Source organism: Drosophila ficusphila, unplaced genomic scaffold (genome assembly GCF_018152265.1).
Source record: "Drosophila ficusphila isolate 14025-0441.05 unplaced genomic scaffold, ASM1815226v1 contig_412, whole genome shotgun sequence".
NCBI classification, from domain to species: Eukaryota; Metazoa; Arthropoda; class Insecta; order Diptera; family Drosophilidae; genus Drosophila; species Drosophila ficusphila.
The window spans coordinates 2,842,978-2,862,102 of record NW_025064326.1 but is presented as its reverse complement, the minus strand read 5'-3'; the positions used below and the strand labels follow the sequence as shown (position 1 = coordinate 2,862,102).

The 19,125-nt window shown below is 43.6% G+C and overlaps 3 protein-coding genes across 3 annotated transcripts; 1 reads left to right on the top strand and 2 right to left on the bottom strand.

Moving 5' to 3' along the window:
* Positions 1-1,114, bottom strand: LOC108092580 (ryncolin-2-like). The gene is made up of 3 exons (XM_017192224.2): positions 1,002-1,114; positions 329-940; positions 1-272 (listed from the first exon to the last, which is right to left on the bottom strand). The coding sequence occupies exons 1-3, from the start codon at positions 1,103-1,105 to the stop codon at positions 152-154; spliced, it is 837 nt and encodes a 278-aa protein (XP_017047713.2). The 5' UTR covers positions 1,106-1,114; the 3' UTR covers positions 1-151.
* A 406-nt stretch (positions 1,115-1,520) lies between these two features.
* Positions 1,521-2,762, bottom strand: LOC108092286 (ryncolin-2-like). Its single transcript, XM_017191821.2, has 3 exons — positions 2,614-2,762; positions 1,940-2,554; positions 1,521-1,881 (listed from the first exon to the last, which is right to left on the bottom strand). The coding sequence occupies exons 1-3, from the start codon at positions 2,742-2,744 to the stop codon at positions 1,755-1,757; spliced, it is 873 nt and encodes a 290-aa protein (XP_017047310.2). The 5' UTR covers positions 2,745-2,762; the 3' UTR covers positions 1,521-1,754.
* An 11,192-nt stretch (positions 2,763-13,954) lies between these two features.
* LOC108092311 (targeting protein for Xklp2) lies at positions 13,955-15,231 on the top strand. Its single transcript, XM_017191846.1, has 2 exons — positions 13,955-14,335; positions 14,471-15,231. The coding sequence occupies exons 1-2, from the start codon at positions 14,042-14,044 to the stop codon at positions 15,038-15,040; spliced, it is 864 nt and encodes a 287-aa protein (XP_017047335.1). The 5' UTR covers positions 13,955-14,041; the 3' UTR covers positions 15,041-15,231.
* Positions 15,232-19,125: the final 3,894 nt, after the last annotated feature.

Sequence of the window (19,125 nt, the reverse complement as noted above, 5' to 3'; positions counted from 1 at the left end):
TTTAAATCATTTATAGTAAGTCTTTATTATGTGTTTTATAGGCGATAGGTTACAAGCACTTTAACCTGGCTAATCAGCAACTGCATCAAATCATTCTCTTGAAAAGCATCAATAAGTAAAATCAACACATGATGCTTCTAATGACCTAATTCTAAGACCTTTTCGGTCTTATCATCATTTGCGCACGTTTTAGCGAGTAGGTGTGTCCCTTAAACTGATACCAGTTGATGCCCTTTCCATGGGTGTTGTCGCCATATTTGCCAGCCAAGTTGCTTGATGAAAAATAATTAAATAGTAAATAAATAACATTTCTAGTAGAAGTCCTTACCTGTGATGACAGGCGTTGTACCACCAAGCACTGTTGTAATTTGTGGCGCAGTTCAGCGTGGCGTGCTTGTCGTTGTCGCGGTCTTTGGTGGTGAACTTCTGACCCAAATGAGTGGCCATGGCATCTCCTGCATTACCCGAAGTGTTGCCCAAGGACTCCAGGGCGAAGCCATCCTGTTCCGATCCGATCCTGAAGTTGTCGTACAGCTGGTATCGCCGATCTCCCTCATTATCCTCGAGCAGAACCAGCAGTTCTTGGCTTTGTAATGAAGTTATGGCGTGCAGCTTATCGAGTCCCAGGAAAAACTCGTTCTCCAACTTCCCAAAACCGTTTTTGTAGTCATTCCAATCCCGGAAGAAATCCTCGCTGCCGTCGGTTCGCCGTAGAAAGATTGTCCACCCGCCTCCGTGACTCAGTTGATCGCAGGCCACCACAAAGGGGCGTTCACTGTACTCCGGCACCACGATCACGTTGATTTCACTGTGTTGCGTGAGTACCGAAGGTTCACAACTCTTTCCATATAGTTGAGTAGTTGGTCCGGTTTGGGACAGGCAACTGTTCAGTTTCGAACTCAAGTCATTTAAAATTTCTCCATGACGCTCTTGCATCTTCCTAAAATGGTATTAATTATCTAATTTATGTAATTTATAATTTTGATTGAATAAAAACCCACCGTATAGCAATCACCTGAAATCGTGTTGATGATTGATATTTGTCACCGCTTATATATGCTAATAAACTGATAACTAAAATTGAGAACAAATTACAGCGCTGCATGACTTCTGTTCTAAAGAATTGCTGAGCTAAGACTGATTTGATTTATTTATATACATCTAGAAATACTTGCAAACCCTATCGCTAAAACGCTGATTACTTCAGTGCATCCCCGAAGACTGTTCACCTCAAAAACACCACAATAAATATATATATTTATATTTTTTATATATAAAAGGAAGTCATGTTAGTTACACCACTTATAACTCAAGAAGGGCTGAACAGATTTGGCTGAAAATTGGTAGGGAGGTAGCTTAGGACCAGGAAAAGGAATTACTTTTTTTTTATTATACGGGAAATCTTCTGTAAAAACTTCTGTACTTGTGTTAGTCATTGAACTCCTCCTAAACGGCTGAACCGATTTTGATGAAATTTTTTGTGTGTATTCCGGGGGGTTTGAGGATGGTTAGACTCACAATATGTTTTAACGTTTTAATAATTTTTTTTTCCGCTTATACATTGCCAAGTCAGTAGGTAATTATACATGAGTCTAGAACTGAGTAAATTTTGTACAGAAATTATAAAGACATGTTTGAAAGACGACGTTGTTGGAGCATAGGTCGTAGTACAGTGAATGCCAGAAGAGTACGTTCTGGTGGCGAAACGGAGTTCGCCGGGTTTACTAGTTTAATATATATTTTACTCTTATCAATTAATGGCACTGCTTTTTCGGTCTTATCATCATTTGCGCACGTTTTAGCGAGTAGGTGTGCCCCTTAAACTGATACCAGTTGATGCCCTTTCCATGGGTGTTGTCGCCGTATTTGCCAGCCAAGTTGCTTGAAGAAAAAAAAAATAAAATAGTGAATATAAAACATTTCTAGTAGAAGTATTTACCTGTGATGACAGGCGTTGTACCACCAAGCACTGTTGTAATTTGTGGCGCAGTTCAGCGTGGCGTGCTTGTCGTTGTCGCGGTCTTTGGTGGTGAACTTCTGACCCAAATGAGTGGCCATGGCATCTCCTGCATTACCCGAAGTGTTGCCCAAGGACTCCAGGGCGAAGCCATCCTGCTCTGATCCGATCCTGAAGTTGTCGTACAGCTGGTATCGCCGATCTCCCTCATTATCCTCGAGCAGAACCAGCAGTTCTTGGCTTTGTAATGAAGTTATGGCGTGCAGCTTATCGAGTCCCAGGAAAAACTCGTTCTCCAACTTCCCAAAACCGTTTTTGTAGTCATTCCAATCCCGGAAGAAGTCCTCGCTGCCGTCGGTTCGCCGCAGAAAGATGGTCCACCCGCCTCCGTGACTCAGTTGATCGCAGGCCACCACAAAGGGGTGTTCACTGTACTCCGGCACCACGACGACGTTGATTTCACTGTGCTGGGTGAGTACCGAAGGTTCGGCACAACTCTTTCCATATAGTTGAGTAGTTAACCCGGTTTTTGATAGGCAACTACTTAGTTTTGAGCTCAAGTCATCTAAAAGTTCTCCATGGCGCTCTTGCTCCACGCTAAAAATTAATTAAAATCTAATTTATGTAATTTATAATTTTGATTGAGAAAAACCCACCGCACGGCAATCATCTGAGATCTTATGGATGCTGCATTGCCACAAATCGTTGATATTTCGCAAACTTTTTCAGCATTTATACTTGCTAATAAACTGATAACTAAAATTGAGAACGATTTATGGCGCTGCATGACTTCTGTTCTAGGGAATTGCTGAGCTAAGACTGAGTTGATTTGTTTATATACATCTGGAAATACTCGGCATCCCCTATCGCTAAAATTCTGATTACTTCAGTGCTTCCCCGAAGACTGTTCACCTCAAAAACACCACAACAAATAGGTACCTACATATATATTTCGAAAAACAAATAACAGATTCACATATTCTATAAACTCCTTTATCAACCCAGCCGATAAATACTCCCATGTTTATTGCTCAATTCCGAAAAACAACTCCTCAGCTGGATGTGATTGCAATGGAGACAAGTATTTTAGTGGATTGCACTCGTATCCATCAAATTCGTTTGGCTGTCAACGTATCCGGTCGGTCAGGACAACCAGGATAACGAGGACGAGCGGGACTGGGAGGACAACCTGGACAGATGTCTCGGTTTCGAACTTAGTAACGAGCTCATCCGCAGCCCAGCCACGGAATCCGAAGCCCAGACCCAATCCCAGTCCCATTTCCAGTACCAATCCCAATCCCAATACCAAACCCACTGCTGTCTGTCAAATTGAGCGCAAAAGCCTTGGCAGCCAGCTCAGGTGACATCAGTTCCGTCTCGTTACAGTTTGAAGTTTACCGTGTGTGACAGGCCTGGGTTTCCGGGCTTCTGGGCTTGTGGCCTTGTGGGCTGGTGGGCGGACCACCGCAAAAAGTTCTGGCGAAAAGTTTTCACTTCACCGAGAAGTAAAAACAAAGAATTTTCACTACACTTCGGGGAAAATACGACAACGTTTCCGCTTTGCAAGTTGAACCTTCAAAGTTGCGACTTCCCCTGTTATTATCTATACTATGAAATTATTCATAAATGGACCAAAGGCAGTATCTATTCATATATCTCAAAAAATTCAAGTATCTGCCTATCAGGAATAGAAAAAAATATATACAACATTTTCTATACTTTACTTTAATATCCTTTACTTCTCTTGGTGCACACAAGTGGATTTGAGATAAACGCAAGTAATAAAAACTCTAGAATGCAGATCCGGATTGATCATTTAAGGACTGGAGCTAAACTCTTGTGCGCGAACAGAGAAACTCTAGGCCAGTCAGTCCCCCACTGCCCACGCCTCTGTCCTTCCGCGGACCAATCTCTATGGGGTAAACAGGATTTCGGGGGCATAAATCGAAATATTATCAAGATGCCAGCTGGTCGCGTCGCAACTAAATTGTTTGCAAATTTCTGCTCAGCTCCTTCCCTTCGACCCAGCGGCGCCTGTTTTACAGAGTAGAACAAGGAGAACAAGGAGCACAAGGACAACGACGGCGGTGGAGAATTGTGTAAACAAGTTTTTGGCCCACCTATGGCCAGAATGTACGACCCGGCCAACAACATTGGCCTAAACATTTCTGGGTTTTTGCTCTTGTGTTGCTGGGTTTTTGTATGGATTGCACCCGTATTTCATTTCACTTCACTTCAACACTCTGCTCGGGAGCCTGGGGGCCAACTTTGGGCATAATAAATAACGTAAAAATGAAGCGAATCCAACCTCAAAGTTCAATTCGAATAACCACTCAATAGATCTGCCGACCGAACCGACTCCTCCTGGGAACCCGGGGAACTTGCCTTCGCAGCTGGAACTTGCTTCTTGTGCATACGAAATGGCCGCCGGCTGGCTGGAATAGACGATGAATTTAAATATGGCCAAATTGAGTATTGGGCACGTAATAAAAAAAGGACCAAGGCGGCCAAGGAGAGATGGAGAAGGACGATCGAACGGACGGACGGCCGTTATGTATGGCATCGTAAATAAACCCTTTTTTTACTTAATCCAAATTCGTCCCCGGGGAACAATTTGTTACACAATTTAAAAAGGGACGAAACGCCGGGCAAGGCGTTTGGATTTGGTCCGACTTCGCAGTCGAGCTGTGTGTCCTTGCCAGGACTCGGGTCAGATGTGCATACATTGTCCCTATCCGAGCTGCAATATTTTCGCCATAAAATATTTATATTTTTTCGCTCTCCACTCTGGCAGTAATAAGGTTTTAAATTTCCATTCCGAATACATATTTGATGTGCTTAGACACAGCGAACAGCGAGTGTGCAGGGCAATAAAAGAGTCCGGCGAGAAATGTGTAGATGGACGAAAAGGATTTCGAATTGGTTCACAAGCTGCAGGGTTTTCATTTCTATATCTGCAGTCGCTGATTTTGTTGCAACAACATGTCGTTCCTGATGTATCGCAAATGATTTAAAAGAACTCCATTCCACTCACTCTCGGTCAGTTTATCAGTGCTGATTGGCATTCGAAAGCCTCTGCAATGAGCTGCGAACCTAATCAACTGTTCCGGAGATCCTTAAATGCCTCGCTGGCCGGAAAACTACTACTACTGGACACATGGGGAAAGCGAGGAGGAGCCGAGAGGCCGAAAAGCGGCGCCAACTTTTCCAAAAATTAGCGGAAACGGAAGCCAATCAGCTGGCAGCGGAAACCGCATTGTGGCGCAGTCCTTCAGCTCCGTGGCTTCGATTATGATGAGGCCATGGACACCGGGCCACGTCCTTCGAAGGACGATGAGTTCGCATTGGCTTTGCGGTCAGAGCCGAAAATAATGGCCAATGGCCAAATTACGTTTCCGCCATTTGGTGCCGAGCAGCTTTCGCTTGACCGGAAATTGTGAAAAATCAACTCGGTCGAAGGGCCGGCCAGCCAGTGCACGAGTGGGTTTCCCCGGCGAAGTTTGGGGGAAAACTGACTGCCGGGGAAACTGACTTCGCAAGGAAAATTACCGCCTAACGAGCGAATTTCAATATAAAATAAACTTGAGGGAAGTATTTGCGAGCAGCGAAAGAAATAACCCCGCGAAGTTGTTTCACTCCCGAATGAAAGGCCTCAAGGAGTTGGCTTTAGAGATGGGAGTGTGATTTCAAAACCGAATTAATAGCAAAGTACACTTTCTTTTATATATATTATACTTAATTCTATTTAATCCCCTTCTCAAGTGCAGCATAATGACATTTTAGTGTGTAAAACTTGAGAACTGGCTGGCGGGCTCACCTCTAGTCGATTGCCATCTACTCCGGCGAAAAAGAGCCTGGCATCTGGCAAATGTCTGCGAGTTTTATAATGAAATTCCACAGCGTTTAATTATGCCCGGAGCAGCGAGTGCCAAGAGCCCTCTGATCTGACAATGGAATTTGAACTCTATCCAAGCTCAGCTTTGCATGAAATGTATAAAATTATTACAACAAATGCCAGAAGCCTCACCAAATCGAATTTCAAAAATCAACAGCCATGTGGATGGCAGTTTAGTCCCGGGGCATTTTTCATGCTGTTTAATTATGTGGATGTTTATGATTTTAATGGCATTTCCGTAATGTGATTAAACTCATTCAACGCGAAATGATTTTCCAAAAACTTGAAAAGTAATTGAAGTTTGCTATGTTCGGTATTTATTTATTTTAAAAGCTTAAATTGTGGAGTATGGATTAGAATCGTTCGCTCTGCTAAAATATTTCAGAATATATTCACATAAATAAACAGAAAGCCACAACTTAACTCCGGCTTAAATTCCACCGTTTAAGGGCGCAGGGATGAATCCTTGTTAACATGTTCGTCCTGGCCTTCGCCCGAGGTATCTGCCGTCCAGTCCGATATCAGCCATCCAGCATACATATATATAGAACATATATATAGGAGAACGTATAGTTTGTCCCCTTATCTTTACCGCTACGTGAGCGCACGTATGCGCATTCGTTAGCCTTAACTAAGGCCGCGTGCAAATCCGTTGCAGACCATAAATTATACACGGGAAATTTTTCGGGAAAAATGGGGAAATGTGAAAAGCGGGTGCCTGCGGGTCGCGATGAACGTGAGGAGTTTTTGGCCAAAAAAGTGGCCCTCAAAAGCGGCAACTGTTGCTGATGCATTCGATAATTAAATAGGGCGAAACAAGATGTCGACGATTCGGGATTCGAATAAACACAACACACACACCCACCCACACACACACACACACCTCAACAGTTGGGAAAGCTGTTTAACTTTGCCGGGCCACATCCGCTTTTCCGCCTGGGTTTCCCGACCGGGGATTTTCCGCGCACGCAAAATTCAAAGCAAGCAAAGTTGAGGCGTCGTGGTCGAGGCTCTGTGAAATTAAATAAGTTGGGGAAACCGCTAACGAGAAAGGTGTCTGGCACTAGGAATTAATGCGGCGGTTATGCCATGGCCTCGGGCCTCGCAACTCCGCAATCCGGAATCCGAGGTCCTGGCTCAGGATCGGGATTCAGGGGGAAGGAGGGGAGCTGGCGAGTGCGGTAGTGGCAACGCGTAAAATTGCAAAGCACATGTGTTTGGAGCTTAATCTGTTTAGGCAACACGAGAAGCGCCTGCCGACAACTTGGTCTAAACTTCAGGTAGCACTAACTTCTCCTGGCACTCCTCCGTTTGGCGGAGGGAAAAGTCGGGGAAAAGGAGGTCACGGAATGATGCACTGGACCCCCGAAGGAGTGGGAAACTGAGCCAGCTGGCTGGCAAAAGGAAGCGACTTAATGCGAGTCCTTTAAACTGTTCTGCAGTCTTTTGTTCTTGTTGCTCCATTTGCAACTGCAACTGCTGCTGCTGCTGCTGCTGCTACAGGCAGGGAATTTATTTTCGATGTCAATTTGTGCAATTTGAGGCGAAAATTTAATTGCTATTCGGGGCAATTGCATGCCGTTGCCTCAGGCATCAAATTTCAAACAACTCGGTCGAGACATTCCAGGGAACCAACTCTTGATTTCGTTCTGCATCAGCCATATTCTAACTGGGCTGCCACACCTTAATTAATACACAATATTTTAAATTACCATTTCTTGCGGGGCAGAGAGCATTTTTTTGGCCAACCGCAAACAGTTTGATATGTGCGAAATTGTGAACACTTTCATTTGTGGTTGGAATATTTCCCGAAAACTAGACAAATTGATTTGTTTTTAAACTTGATTTGCATTTGCAATTTTGTGATGGCACATATTTAAAAGCTAAAAATTTATGGAAAAGCGAAAAAGAATTTAAAGTTTTATTTCGAAGGTCTTTAAATCTTTGATTTCTGATGTGTCACACAAAATTCAAGCACTCAATGGTTGGTTATCTTCTGAGTTTCGAATGTTTGTTTTGCAACTTTCTCGCTTTTGCCCGCATCTCTTGCTGAAGGACTGCGAAAAAGCGAAGAGTCTGCCAGCGACCATGGAAAATATTTGTTTTCCATTAGCAGTTGACATCCTTTGATTTAATTACCTGCCCGACTTAAGTCTGGGGACTTTTGTACGAATTTATCATCGCCCGGACGGACGGACGGAGCCATTGAATTATGCGCAGGGAGACATTATAAGTTGCTTGCAGCAGTTTTCGGTTTTCGGTGCTCGGTTCGCATTCTTGCTTACCTTTGGCCAGGTGCAAAATTAATATTCGTTATCAGTTTGTAAGCCCTGTGCATGTGACAAATAATGCCGGCTGATTTACGGTGCGACCCACACACAAAACACCGTCAAAATGCCCGGCAGGCTTAGCAGGGAGCTCCTGCCAACTGCAGCTGCACCGAGCAGGATGGCCAGGACATCCTCCTCCTCCTCCTCCCCATCCTCTTCCTCTTCCTCTGGCCAGGACATTCACTGCCGAACACGATTACCGAAAGGACCAAATTCAATTTATGCCAGCGAGCTGGGACAAAAGTAAGCGGGCGAAATGTAGAGGAAATATTTCCCAGAATGATTAGTTAATTAAAACGTCAGCCTTCAGTTGCAATGAACTGTGTTTGCCTTTTGGGCCTGTCCTTGGACATTTATTAATTTCGAATAACATTTGATAATGACACGTCGGCCAGGACACCGAATTTAATTGCTTAATTGGCGATGGAGAGCAGCCCGGCAGCCGCAGGACGACCTGAATTCGTTTTCGTTTCATTTCGCCAACTTTCGATTTACATAATAAGTCGGCGGCAATCTAAATTAAAATCAACGAATGGCCACCATTTGCATTAATTAAGTGCTGGTCTGTCGGCCAGGAGCCAGGAGAAGTATTGATTAGGATCGTTTCTTTGCTCCGCTCCTCCAGTTTTCCGGTTTTCCGGTCTTCCGACTTCCTGTCATCATCATCATCAGGACGCTGGAAAAATTCTCTGCTCTGCTGCTCGGAGCATTGTCAGCGCCCTTAAATGGTTCAGGTAATAAACATAAAAACTAATTTCCCCCCCAAAAAAAGCCAAGAATGTTAATCAAAAGATTGTCCTGCTAGATTGCGGCGGAACAACAACATCCAGGACGAGGACCAGGACACTGCATCCCAAAGGGAGATGTGTGGTGATGGTGGGGCCACCAAAAGTGGTTCCTGGGTGGTTCGGTTCGGCTTCGGTTGCGGTTTCTATTTTGTGGTAATTTCCGTTTATGTTTTTGAATTTTTTACCCACGGCTGCGCAAACACAACTGACTGCTGACTGCTGATGATGATGCTCCTCGCCGGGCTGTTTGTGCAGGGCCCACTGTACTTTTACGATTGTCTCCGGTGAACACTGCTCCTTTGGTTCGTATTTGTTTTTATGGAATTAAAAATTCCTGCTGGCAAAGGACTTTAATTAAGCGCGGTTGCAAACGGGGAATGAAAATGTTTTCGTTCTGTTTTCCAACAAAAGGATTTTTAAAGCAGATTTGGTCGGCCAACTATTTCGTTTCGCTAGTTGGACATTTTTTGCAAATACTTTTTATAGAGATTAAACAATATTTTTGTGTGTTTGTTTTGTTTTATGTTGGCCTCACTGGCTTAGCTAAAATTAAATTTAAAATTGAAGTGCGGCTTGTGGGCAAACTAATTATATTAACAAGTATTTAATATCTGTATTTCTCCCATAAGCTAGTTATCGAAGGTCGGCTGAATTTAGTTTGGAAAAGTGTTTTTCATTGGCTTAAATTAAGCCGTATATTGGGTAACGTTTTATTTATTCCTTTTGTTTTTCTGCCCCTTTTTATTGGTTTTATCTGTTGCCATGAATGTGGTAACCAGAAAAAACAATTGTTTTGCTCCGCTTGCAACCCATTGATTGGAGTTGTTTAAAATGTAAATGGTAAAAGCATGGCCGCGATAAGCACCACATTTTGCACCTGGAAAACAACAAAAAAAAAAAAAACAAGAACTTTTATTAAAAGTATTATTCTTTCACGGCGACTGTGCATATTGTGCATTAATAAAAAAGGAAGGAACAAAGCGGCCATGCTCTCAACTGTAATGATAAATGAACGCAAACTCCGAACATAAATCAACAAGGGGAGGGGGAGAGGAAAATGGAAAATGGGAAAGGGGCACCTCTGATGCTGCTGATGGGATAAGCCCGACTTCAGCCGCGAACTAACTATACATATATATATATATATATCTGTATAAATATATGTGGCAGGAGTAGCCCCCTTTGGATGATTTAAAAGCGAAAGCCTCGACTCCAAAATGTGTTGTGGGAAATATGCATAAAAGGAACACGGCCAAGTATCACGGGAAAACGGAGGAGCACCCGGGAATATATAGACACGCTCGCACATTGTTGTGTGTGCACGCGTACAATATTTTTAATTTTTCACATTTTTTTAGCAAATGAAAGAGGAGCGGGTGCGGGAGCGGCCAAAGGTGCAGACCAATCCCAGTTGCGATCCTGGCCCACCGAGAACACCGGGAAACACCTACGGAGCGCGAAGACCGCCCGGAGGCAAATGCCGCAGCCACAATGGCATCCATCTGGGTCACCAGCACCTCCCCCTTCCGCCCAGAAAGACAGACATATGAACACTCAAAAACGACCCAGCCACCCACTTTTTATAACCCACTTCTCCCATTCACTCCACCACATCCATATGCATTCGCATTCGTTGCCGTTTCGAGTTGAAACATTTTTTATAAAACTTATCCAGGGTGTCTGAGGGGTATCTCGGGATTTTAAGTGAGCAAGAATCTATGTATAAAAAGGTTTACTCTATAGGAACCATCTCAACATGATTTTTATGCTTATAAATATTTTTAAATAATTTTGATTGGTCCTTAAAAACAATTATCCATTTGTATCAAATCAATATCCACTTTGATCTCTTATTTTCATATTCATTTATATTCTACTGATATCTTAAAATGTTTTAAAGGGAATACAGTATAAAATATTATTTATTCTACCCATTTATAATACCCATTAAATACCAAACCCAATAATCACCTGGTACTCCCCATTCGAACCCTTTCCACAATCGCCATTTCGTTTGTTTCGAAATTGCATTGTGAATAATGTAGTGTTAATTCTCGAGAGTGCCATGTTCCCTGTTTTATGGGTTTAATGCTTTTGTTTATTGGTCTGCTGTTGCGTCAAGCAAGGCTTCAGCTTCAGTTTCAGTTTCAGCTTCGGCTCGGGCTGGACTTCGGGGCAAGGATGTGCTGTGTGGGCCAGGACGTGTGGCAGGACATGAGGCAGGAGTCGCAAGAGTCGGAGGAGGAGGGAACTTCTGGCCGCTGCTGCTGATATGCGATAAGAAAGCGCGCATTGTTTGGCCCTTGGCTTTGAGCGCCGTAAGTCGGGCGTTCGGACAGTTGACACGGCTAACAAATTAAATTTACATTTCGCTGACCAACGCCCCGTGCATTAACGGCCATAAATAATCCCGGGTAGAGCGATGTCGTAAATATCAGAAATAGATACTCCTACTCTAATGTCAACACCTCACGAATCGGAATTGGAATTGGAATTGGAATGTGCGGGAGTGCCATCGGAATATTCCCACTTTTAGCCGAATTGATGTCCCCAACGAACATTTTAATCGATTCTTTACCGCCTTTCAGCACGAACACTTTCCGTCTGGCGTGCATAAATTAAGCTCGTAATGGACAATCAATAATTATGATTGACAATACGGCCGCTGTCGCATATATTCATTAATTGATGGCCTGACACATTTCATTTCGGAGCTGCAAGTCCGCAATTGGATTGCGTTTGTTTTTGATTTTGGTGGATTGGTCGCGCCAGGCGTAAACATATCGATAAATAAATTCGCAATTCATTTTGTGCGACATGTAAAACGTCACAGCAGAAAACGGCTCTATTTAAAAATGCTCGAAAAAGATTTGTGGCCTAAATAATGTGAAAAATGCATCGACCGCAGCGTTTAATAATTCGCCAAGCAGAAGTGAAAAACGGCAATCAAAGATATGGCGCTTAAAGGTTTTTTCGAATATGAAATGCAAAGCCATTACCTTTGTGATAAGTACAAAGGATAGTAATTCATTCAACAACCATTTGCTGTTTCAATTTGGAGGGGCACTCTTGCATTTAATTTAAAGTTGCTTTTCTGTATGGTTAACTGCTCAATGATAATGTTTTTGTGCGCCAGAATGTGCACATCCCGGGATAAAACAGCGACACACATGGCCACACACGACAGACCCGAATAAACAATTTTAATAATTTCGTTTTATGAAAATGGCGCTCGGGTTAAATGATTCGAGAAGAATGTGGGACAGGAAAGTCGTAGCGTTTAATGTTTGGCACGGCGAACGAACCTGTTCGCATGGATGGACTGGCGGCATTGTTCCCCCCCCATTTCAGCGCATTCCGCCCTCCGGCTCGAATTTCAATCATTTCGGGGTAGAAGGGATAGCAGAGACCTTTGACCCAATCCAATCCAATCAGCAGGAGTCGCTGCTGCAAATCTCTTTTAAATGAGCCACTAATTGCAAACAGAAAGATAATACACAAGGATCCAGAGCCCAGATCCCTGACTCCGGTTGCAAACTAATCAGAAGTGGGTTTGCCGAACCAAAAAAAAAATAGAGGAGGGGGCAGAAAAAAATCGTCTAGTTAAAGGAGCAATTATCGCAGAGATAGCAAGAACGAGTTTTTGTTTTGCGGCAAGTTTCGGGATAACTTTTGCTCTCTGTTTGTGAGGCACGTTTATCAGTCGGTAAGTTTTCCCCAGCACTCCTACTCGCCAGCTCGCCCCTTTGTTAACTTTTCGCCTTACTAATGTCTATCAGAGATATAGGGCCGAACTTTTATTTTGTAAGCACTGTCGGCTATCTGGCGGGCTTTTAAAAAGTTACCACCAGCTCATGTGCGAGTTGGACCCTCGCAGATCCAAGGAACATGTGTATTTACATAGTTCTAATCAGGACAGGACTCGGCTCGAGTGGATTATTATGGCACATGTCTGGCCACAAACTTCGGGGCAACTTGTTGTTGCTTGGTTAATCAAAAAAGTATTCCGGATTAGCGAACTTTTACAGCTTTCGCTCGGCGAGTGTGAAGAGCGTATTGATAAGGGAAATTGCTCTTGATGGGGTCATTAGTTGCGACACTTTTCACTAATTACTCATTGCTTACGTTGCGTGCAAAGAAGTTGTAGAAATAAATACTAAGGCGTCATGTATCAGAAAATAAGTAAGTAAATATATAAGGAGCACAAACCTTTTTGGAGGAAAGTGTTCATTAGATTTACAATTATAGTAATTTAAAAACATTTATTTGTTTGTTTTCAATATGGTTTCCACCTTTAAACTGAATACCAGTCGGAAAATCAATTAACTCTGTATTCAAACCTTTTGGTCAGCTGCCAAAGCCGGCATTTCGCAATCATTAGCTGGGCAGGATTAATGTACATACACATTTCGCACTTTTATATTCCATCTCTTAATCAATTTAATTATAGAGAGCCTTTTTAATGAAATCCGACGAAATCAGTTGCTGAAAATTAAATTTCACCCACACAGCGGGGCAAAAAAAATGTAAAATTTAATTTGATTTATTTTCAGAGCTCGCTTTGAAGTTGTCGTCGAAACGAAGGGAGAGTCCTGCTGGATTTCGCACTGAGATGGGGATGAAGTGGTGGAGGAGCAGGGCAGGATACACAGCTAGATTGTGTATGATGAGATTATTTGAATTACCTTTGCAATCAAATTGACACCACATAGACGTCCTCGACTGACGGGGACAGACAGTTGGACAGGAAGCTGACAGGATCGACCGACAGGGGGTGCCACGCCCCCTCCTCTGCGCCTCCCTCGTTGCGAAACTGCATTCGGTTGCGGCGGAAACTGCAGACAGCAGAGACCATTCAGGAGCACCGACCAAGTGTCAGTCGGAATACTTTACATAATTCATGTCGGCACGTTCAAATGAGATTTTCACTAATGCCGAAACATTTTACCTGAAGCTCCGGATCAGAGTAGGCTGATAATTGAATGTAACTGAAATTCCGGCCACTCTACATTAGCTGTCATATCATCGATAGCAGAGAGCACATCCAGAAATTAGTTCGAATATTATTACCATGTCCGCCTCGAAATTGGAGTACGACTGGGACGATTTGGGAGTGCGTCACTTGGACGACTTTGCATCAGGAATTCCCGAGTGGTCGGCCGGGGATGAGGTCTTCACCACCGCCGTCGAGGAGTTGTCCAGCCTTCAGGTTCACCGGGAGAAGGTGGAGCAGATCCAGCGACGTGGCAGCCTGATTGTCAGCCAGGCCCAGCAGCACTCGCAGGCGTTGGTCGAAAAATTGATGAAGGATATGAACCTCGGCCGGGAGAAGCCCATACTCCCCCCTCAAAAGGCTACTCCAAAGGTATGTTTTCTTGTGAGTTGGAATTTTAACTAAATCTAAACTGCATCAAAACTAAAAAGTACATTTTTTTAGGTTTTTGGTCTTTGTTAAATATGTATGAACTTTCTTTCTTTAATACCAACACTCTACCCCTAGGCCTACAGCTTCAAGGACATCTATTCGAGCCGCAAGGACCGGCTGATCCGCGAGTGCCACGAGCAGGAGCGCAAGATGCGCGAGTTCCACAGCCGCCCGATGCCGGACTTCCGGCAGGTGCACGAACGGCAGGCCCTTAAGTCCGCCGTGCACCGCATCACCTGTCCGATGACCCCCAATGTGCTGAGAAACTCGCTGGAGATGGAGAAGAGGCGTCGCCAGCGGGCAGAGCAGCTGCAGAAGGAGCAGGACGAGCAGTTGAAGCTGCAGCGGAAGCTGATGACCAGGGCCAAGCCTATTCCGCAGAGCAGCCGTCAGCCGCTGAAGGCGATGAATCGTCCCTCAGTCGCTCCGCAGGTGAAAGTGAAGGTCGAACCCTTCAACCTGTCCGCCGAGTCGCGAGTGCAGCAGCGTCGCCTCTTCAATGTCCAGAACTCGAAGGTGCAGGAGGCGAAGCGCCGGGAACTGGAGGAGCTGCGCCAGCGGATGGAGCAGGAGGATCGCCGGAGGCAGCGCCAACTAACCACGTTCCGGGCAAGACCCAACCCATTTGCACTCACCGCACGTTGACCTGGTGGTCCGATTTCCCATGTTTTAGCGTTTTATTTGTTTTTGGCTTTCGTTCGGTTTCGATTTTTTTCTGCAAATTTGTTTTGTTTGAAGAAATTAAATTACTATAATCACCAGCAGGCAACCACAGACACAAACCCACAATCGAGGGCAGAACACTAGTGGTGCATTAATATATTATATTAAAAGTATGCTCATTCTAATTTATTTATATTCAAACCTGAAGCACCATCCACATTAGCTTGAAATCTTATGGATTTAAATTTAATTTAAAGTCCTATGCACGCGACCGCTGCTGTAGGTGTGCATGTGTGCTTCCGCACATTCAATTTGTTCATTTAAAATGGCTTAGGTCGGTGGCTCCATCAATCAAATGGTCCTGCCCCAACCCACCTATAGCCACGTACTACATACATATATATATCCCGTGCCCGATCCGATCCAATCCAGTCCGCAGGGCGGGGCAACGCCCACGTGTTCCACTACGAACAATTTGTTGTAAGTGTATCAATTGATGCGCCTGCATGTGTGTGGGTGGCCGGGCCCCGCTGTGCCAGTGTGTGTGTGTGTGTGTGTGGGGCACATAATCAAAAGCACAAATACTAAAACAAGCACTCAAACTGTCAAAGCGATGATTGATAGTGTTGACATTCGCTTTTTGGCTCCAGCCATCAGCCATGGGATCTGACTTTTTGTGCATTGAGCTCCTGTTAATGGGACGTTTTGGCGGCGGCCTCGTCCTTTCAAAAGATTCCGCATCCCAGTCCCCGAAAGCGTTCGAAAGCCCCTGCTCCACCACCAGATCATCCCCGCGTGTGTGAGTGTGTGTGTGTGCCGGTGAATGATGAATTGCATTGCATGTGTTTATCGATGTACACTGGAACAGGTATTTATTGCGAATTCGCCGAGCAAGTTTAAAGGTGAGCATCCATCACCCGATCTCGCTTTGAATGGAAATTAAATGCAATTAAATTGTTGGGAAAATCTGCTTAAGAAATTGGGAATTGAGTGGTAACTTGTGGCGATGCAAATTAAATACAAATCTAATTTGAATTTATATAAATGGGTAATGTGGGTAAAACCAAAGTTACTTATTGTATAATTGAGTTTACTATATAGTATACAATATTTATTCTTTTTCTGAATTGATTATTTTAAACATTATTTTAGATGTCTAAACTTTCTTTCACAGCCCTCACAACTGCCAAAAGTTAACATCCTTCGGCTGTTACAATATCCTGTTGCAAACATGTACAGAGCAACCCCATCCTTAACATCCTGCAAATAAAAGGAAATGGGGAAACTGTGCTAACGGTTAACAGTGACAGCGGGGTGATAGCTAACATTTGGCTGTAAATAACATGGTCTTGTTGCTGTTAGCAAGACCTTAACATGATGTTTTGAAATAACGGCCAGCAAAATGTTAAGATCCTTAAAGGGATTTAAAGTCCTGTGAAAAAATGAACGAAAAAATCCAAATATAAAATATATAAAAATCTCTAAATATGGAAAATGTGTAATTGAAACCCCGTTTTGTGCCGAATAAAATATTTTTGCCAGCTAACATAATGGCTCGAATTTTTACTCACTTATAAACTTTGATATGGATGTATTTCCTTTTCAGTGTTTACAAAAAGTAAAACCCGATACCAAATTAAATGGTTTGAATGCTATCGCAATAAAAAAATACATCACAGAAAGTATTTTTCTATTCGCATGCCAAAAAATTGTTGGCATAGATACGAATCATGTTTTGCCGCGATTTATTGATATTGATATTTTGTAAAAACATTGTGTGATGAGTTAAAATGTGTAAATGCGAAGTTTTGAATGAAAAAGTGCAGACTTTCAGGCCAATGAATATTAAAGAAAGCAATGGAAATCTCTTGTGTAAATATAGATTCCCTTTGATGAGTTTTAAACCTTCCCAACTAGTTTATTCCTTGTAGGGGCTTCCAATGCCGGAGACCCAACCCTTTGCGTATCGGTTCAATGACGGCATCCTCCTTGAGTCCTCTCAGCTGGGATTAGTCCCTAATCGGCCCTACGAGTCAGTATCTATATGCTGCTACTGGTGGTATAAGGTGACAAGCATCGAGGTTCATAATCGTGTGCCGGCGAAAATGCGTGTCTTGCATTTCGAGTGCGGATGCAAAATCCGCGGAGTGCCGCGAATTTATACGACCGAGCAAACAGAGCAATTGCGTATTCAAGGCGGAACAATGTGCCGAATTTGATGGGCGGGGGGCGGGGTGGCAGTGTATGTTTCTTGTGTTATTTTTTGGCTTTTATGGCAAGGAGCTTGCGGTTAAATGAGACTCCCGGAAAGCGGCGAAGAAGCAGGATGGATGCGGCTGCGGATGCGGATGCTGGCTCCTTGTGGAGCGCGGAATTTAATAACGCGCTGATGCATGCAAAATAACGCATAAAAACGTAAAAATGCACACGCAAAAAGTAAACAAAGCACGCCCCCATTCGCGACCGCCCACAAAACTGGAGCCCAACTGGGAAACACCAAAGGGGGCGGGGGAGGAGGCGGGGGTAGTTGGGCTGTTGAGCGCCTCGGTAAAAACAATTTTCGCAGTCAATTTTCTTTTATGAGCAGAAAATATTTCACAGTGAAAATATTATATGAATATTGGCAGCCGTCAGCCGACGGCGGTTTCGGCCGGCGACTCCGAAAAGCGACCGTCTTTTGGCCAGAAAGTAGGCTGTAAAAAAGAAGGCGTGGCCCAACACGAACACAAAAACTCCCACAAAAACTGGCCAACACATTTAAGCGCTCCCCAATGCACTTTAATTGCGATGGAAAGCCTCGGTTACGAAATAGCCGTTTTCATGTCGCGTTTTAAAAAAGTTTTCCAATGAAAATATCTTTTATGAAAAGAACCATAAAGGTTGGTGGGGAAATAAATGCTATTTAAAATGTTTGGAGCACAAAAAAAGGTGAAATGGTGTTTAATGGCGACAGCCCAGTGTTATATATGGAATTCCGCATAATCTATATTTTTTTGAGAATACAAAAGCGAAATAAGTTATATACCCAGTACTTAATATGTATACACTTTTCATTTGTGAGATTTCTAAAGGACTTTTTACACGCATACATTGTGTACTGCGACATTTATTATTTTTCTCTCAATATAATTTGCTAAATATGTGCTTTTGCCAGCAAAAAAAAAAGGAAATCAGAGCCCAACAAAAGAGGAGCAAATTTAAAGCGGAACAATAAAAATAAAAAACGAGAGTAAAATCCGAGCGAACGCCCAGTCTTCAATGAGGCTCATAAAACGAAACAAAGGCGGTGTGTGTGTGTGTGCGAGTGTGCGGGTGTGGGTATCGGAGTGCCAGACGCACACCAATTGCTGCAGAAAGTCAAAGTCATTAAAAAGTAATGTCATCGTCAACGTTTCTCAGCTGCAGACCCGCTTTCCGCACCCCGAATTTTCCGCATTTTCCGCAGTAGCCCGTGGCGCTTAGTTGCCGTTTCAACTCCTTCGGCCCTCGTGCGCTCCATTAATGATGGATGACGACTCGACTCGTCTCGACTCGCTTTGCCTAGACCCCAGATCTCAGAGCCCCAAGCCCCATATCCACCTCCCACTCCACCGCCCCCCGAAAATTCCCTGGGTTTTATGCTGCTGCTCACCGAAAATGATTTGATGAAAACATTTGAAATTTTTATCGGGTGCAAATTTATGCAGAACTGTTGATGTCATCGCCGTTGCGTTGGCCGCAGAAAAATGATGACGATGCCGTTGTGACGTTGAATTATGAAGGCACATTACCTTCTGCTCATTGCTGATTTACCACCCACCACACTTCATTTTCTCGCTTTTCTTGCTTTTCTTGCTTTTCCCATTTACTCCAGCGAACGGCACTTCCTGTTTTTAACCGTGTACATGGCGCGAGGCGATAAGAAGTTTGTCGTTGTGCTTTTTATGGGATTTAATTTTGATTAACATTGGGCCTGCACTTAAAATTTGTAACCAATGACTTTGAAATTGATTGGAAGCAGGCATTCCTTATTTTATACTCGCCATAAAGCTTTCTTCACTTGAATTAACTGGAAATGGTTTTTTTTC

What these genes read in the sequence shown, in the direction of transcription:
- LOC108092580 (XM_017192224.2), bottom strand. Translation starts at nt 1,105, where the DNA reads ATGCAGCGCTGTAATTTGTTCTCAATTTTAGTTATCAGTTTATTAGCA. An exon ending in TTTCAGGTGATTGCTATACG is followed by an intron (nt 941 to 1,001) that starts GTGGGTTTTTAT and finishes ATACCATTTTAG; the next exon opens with GAAGATGCAAGAGCGTCATG. An exon ending in TACAACGCCTGTCATCACAG is followed by an intron (nt 273 to 328) that starts GTAAGGACTTCT and finishes TTTTTCATCAAG; the next exon opens with CAACTTGGCTGGCAAATATG.
- LOC108092311 (XM_017191846.1), top strand. Translation starts at nt 14,042, where the DNA reads ATGTCCGCCTCGAAATTGGAGTACGACTGGGACGATTTGGGAGTGCGT. An exon ending in CTCAAAAGGCTACTCCAAAG is followed by an intron (nt 14,336 to 14,470) that starts GTATGTTTTCTT and finishes CTCTACCCCTAG; the next exon opens with GCCTACAGCTTCAAGGACAT.
- LOC108092286 (XM_017191821.2), bottom strand. Translation starts at nt 2,744, where the DNA reads ATGCAGCGCCATAAATCGTTCTCAATTTTAGTTATCAGTTTATTAGCA. An exon ending in TCTCAGATGATTGCCGTGCG is followed by an intron (nt 2,555 to 2,613) that starts GTGGGTTTTTCT and finishes ATTAATTTTTAG; the next exon opens with CGTGGAGCAAGAGCGCCATG. An exon ending in TACAACGCCTGTCATCACAG is followed by an intron (nt 1,882 to 1,939) that starts GTAAATACTTCT and finishes TTTTTCTTCAAG; the next exon opens with CAACTTGGCTGGCAAATACG.